The 3,063-nt window shown below is 52.0% G+C and overlaps 1 protein-coding gene across 1 annotated transcript in view; it reads left to right on the plus strand.

Moving 5' to 3' along the window:
* MEF2D (myocyte enhancer factor 2D) overlaps positions 1 to 3,063 on the plus strand; it is a gene marked incomplete at its 3' end in the record, with an annotated part of 32,551 nt that overhangs the window by 10,182 nt on the left and 19,306 nt on the right. Inside the window, exon 3 of the mRNA XM_009320487.1 lies at positions 2,802 to 2,939. Within this exon, the coding sequence (XP_009318762.1) occupies positions 2,802 to 2,939 (138 nt within the window). The remainder of the gene's footprint in view (positions 1 to 2,801; positions 2,940 to 3,063) is intronic.

Here is a 3,063-nt window from a genome sequence, read left to right on the forward strand (position 1 = left end):
GCCTGCCGGCGCGTTTCCTACGGGAGCGGGGACGCTGGCACCGCGGCCACCCCTCACAGCTCGGGATGCTGCGAACCGAACTCGGCAGGGAGGTGTGGGTCTCAAAGACAATTAAGTTGCGACTAATTTTATGAAGTTAGTGGCCGGGGAGAGGGAAGAGACAACGGCAACAGCTGCTGTCTAAGTTGAAGCTGTATTAGGCACCAAATACATCAGACCCGCAGAGAAGAAAGACCTTGGGAAATGCAGAGAGGGGCGATGCTATGGGCTGCTTGGAGGGGGTTTTCTGGGTCTGGGTGAACAGAGCTGTGTTCACCCCGTTGTTCCGCTTTCCTCGATAGAGACATTGCGGGAAAAACCCCCGGGACGATTTCACGGGGACTTAGGAACGGTAAAATGCCGTGGCCGGCAGCGTCTGCCCGTTGCTCTTCCCTGCGCTTTGTTCGGGTGGTAAATACGGGGCAGAGCCGGGGGAGCTGGAAGCTGCTTAAAACCTCCCGGGCCGCTTCATTGCTGCGGATTTTAGCAGGGAGAAGGATGTTGTTGCTCAGCTGAAACCTCTTGAAAATTCAGTTGTGAGATTCCCTTCTTCGAGCATCCCGGGGGATGGAGGTTGCTCGTCCGACCCCCCGACTCCTGAACCCGCTGGCAGCCTTCGGCAGAGGGGAAGAGCTTCCAGGGATGCGAGGGATTATCTTCGCGTTTCCTGACCAGGCATGGGAGGGCAGAGGCAAGAGATCCAGTTGCTGCCCCTGCAAAGAGAACTGCTGCAAGGTGAGCACAGCCCCCTGTTAGACACTGGAGAGTCTCCCCAGCCGGCACCCTTCGCACGCGCCTGAAGGAAACCCGGCCTCATCCTTTCCACTGCTCATGGAACAACTTTTTCCATTTTGCCTCTGAAAGAGAAAGAGAAGGAGGAAAAAACTTTTTTTTTTTTTTTTCTTTTCTCAAAGAAGGGCTCAACTTTCCGTCTTACGGCTGCGTCGGCGAAACAAAAGGTATCGGGGAAAAAAATCTGCAAAAAGCAGTTTCAAAAAAAAAAAAAAAAAGCAGAGCCATTCCTCCCCCACTGGCAGCACCCGTTCCTTTTCTTGGCCCGTTCTAAAAACAAACAAGGACGCGTACAAAAATAGAAAAATAATAGGGAAAAATCCACGGGAACCTGCAGAAAAAGCCCTGGGAACCTCCTGTTCATGCCAATGACTCAGATTCCCACTACCCTTCTCTGTAAAGGGACAATAAGTGACATGAATTAGGGGTACCAGGAAGTATTGTTAGGTAATTGGGTAATAATCATTAGGTAGCAGGAATTATTGGTAATGCCAAACAGGCCTTCGGATGCCACCGTCGTCAAGAGTGAGCCAGGTCCTTTGCTGGTGGAGCTGGATGTCGATGAGGACTTTTCCCCTCCGCAGATTAAATCTGAGTAACGAGTGTTAAAATTATGACCGTGAAGGAATAATTTTAATTGAAAATACAGTGAAAAGCTTCAGCTGGATGGGAAACAGGCTGGGGGACGGGTTTGGTGCCTGTTGCTCGACTGTTGCCACCCGGTGCGAGCGTCCACCAGGCAAGACCTGCGGGACGAGGCAGAGCCGTGCGGCGCGGGGGGACGTACCGATGCCGAGCAAAACCTGCCCGCGGCGTTTCCAGCCCTTCTGAAGACGTCGCTGGTTTTTAGCCGGTGTTTTCCCAAGCTCGCAGGTAGATGAAGAGCCACTCCAGCACACGTTTTGGCCTCAAAATCGGGATGTTTATTACTGTTTAGGAAGGCAGAGGAGAATTGTCAAGGCTCTTTCCCCCCCACCCCCCCGGCCCCCTGCTGAATTTGGCATGAAAAGAGATCAAGACTTCCAGGAAATTCTGTAGCTTTGACTTCTAAAAAAAAAAAAAAATTGGCAAGTGATGGTTCCATAATAACGCCTAATTGCCTTTGGTATTTTGAAAATAGAATGATTAAATGTGCATGTGTAATGCAATCTGCAAATTGGCTACTGAGCATGAAAGAGGAACTTTTGGGGTTTTCACTATACCCTGCGCCTAGCCCGAGCATGTGATTACCGGGCTGCTGTTAACGAAGGAGGAGATGTCGCATCGTTAACTCTCTGCAGCAGCGCCGGGGACCTTTGCTGCTCGTGCGGCCTGGTCTTGGCGCGGGGGTTGCCGCCTGGGTGTTGTCACCGTCGCCCCTCTGTGTCACCCCCAACAGGGCTCACCATCTCCGGCGCCCGCGGGCTGTCGCCGTGCCGCGTGCCCTCTCCTGCGATGCTCTTGCTGTGGCGCAACCTTTGCGTTTGGTAAATGCCACCCTCCTGATTTTGCCAGGGGCAAGCCGCTTTTTGCTTATCATTTTGGGTTTTATTTTCCTATTTGTAAGAAGGTTTTCCCTATTTTTAGCAGGAGAGCATATATCATTAAGGTTTATTTCCCCTCCTTGTCGTTGTAGTAATTGTAGGTGACAAATGCGTCTGAGCTGGTACGGGGCCAAATTCAGCTGCGGCGTAAACAGATCCTTTGAAAGCAAAGAAGTTTCTCTCCATCCATCCCCACGTTGTAATTCCTTAAGTAGAGACACCCCAGCGTTGAAACCCGAGGGCCGGATCCTGCCTCTTTAACCCCATTGAGGTCAACGACATCTTGGGACGAACGTGTTAATTTGTGCAAGGGCGAGTCCTCGTCTTTATGGTCCGGGGGATGTTTCGGGAGGGGGGGGGCAGGGACGGGCCCTGCCCATCTCAGGCAGCTGCCTGTGTTCCCCATTCCCACTCCCAGATCTCAAACTGTCCCGATTGTGTTTTCAGACGTTAAGAAAGAAAGGTTTTAACGGCTGTGACAGCCCGGAGCCCGACGGCGATGACTCGATAGACCAGAGCCCCTTGATGGAGGATAAATACCGTAAAGGCAGCGAGGATCTGGATATCCTGTTCAAGCGATACGGTGTAAGTACCTGCCCCTTGGCCGGAAAACCTTCATTATATGTTCTTTTTTGTTTTGTTTTTCTTCTGTTCGATTTCCCTCCAACCTCATCCCCTGATCCCTCCCCGACACCCCCTCCCTGTGTCC

Source organism: Pygoscelis adeliae, unplaced genomic scaffold (assembly GCF_000699105.1).
Source record: "Pygoscelis adeliae isolate BGI_AS28 unplaced genomic scaffold, ASM69910v1 Scaffold153, whole genome shotgun sequence".
Classification (NCBI taxonomy): Eukaryota; Metazoa; Chordata; class Aves; order Sphenisciformes; family Spheniscidae; genus Pygoscelis; species Pygoscelis adeliae.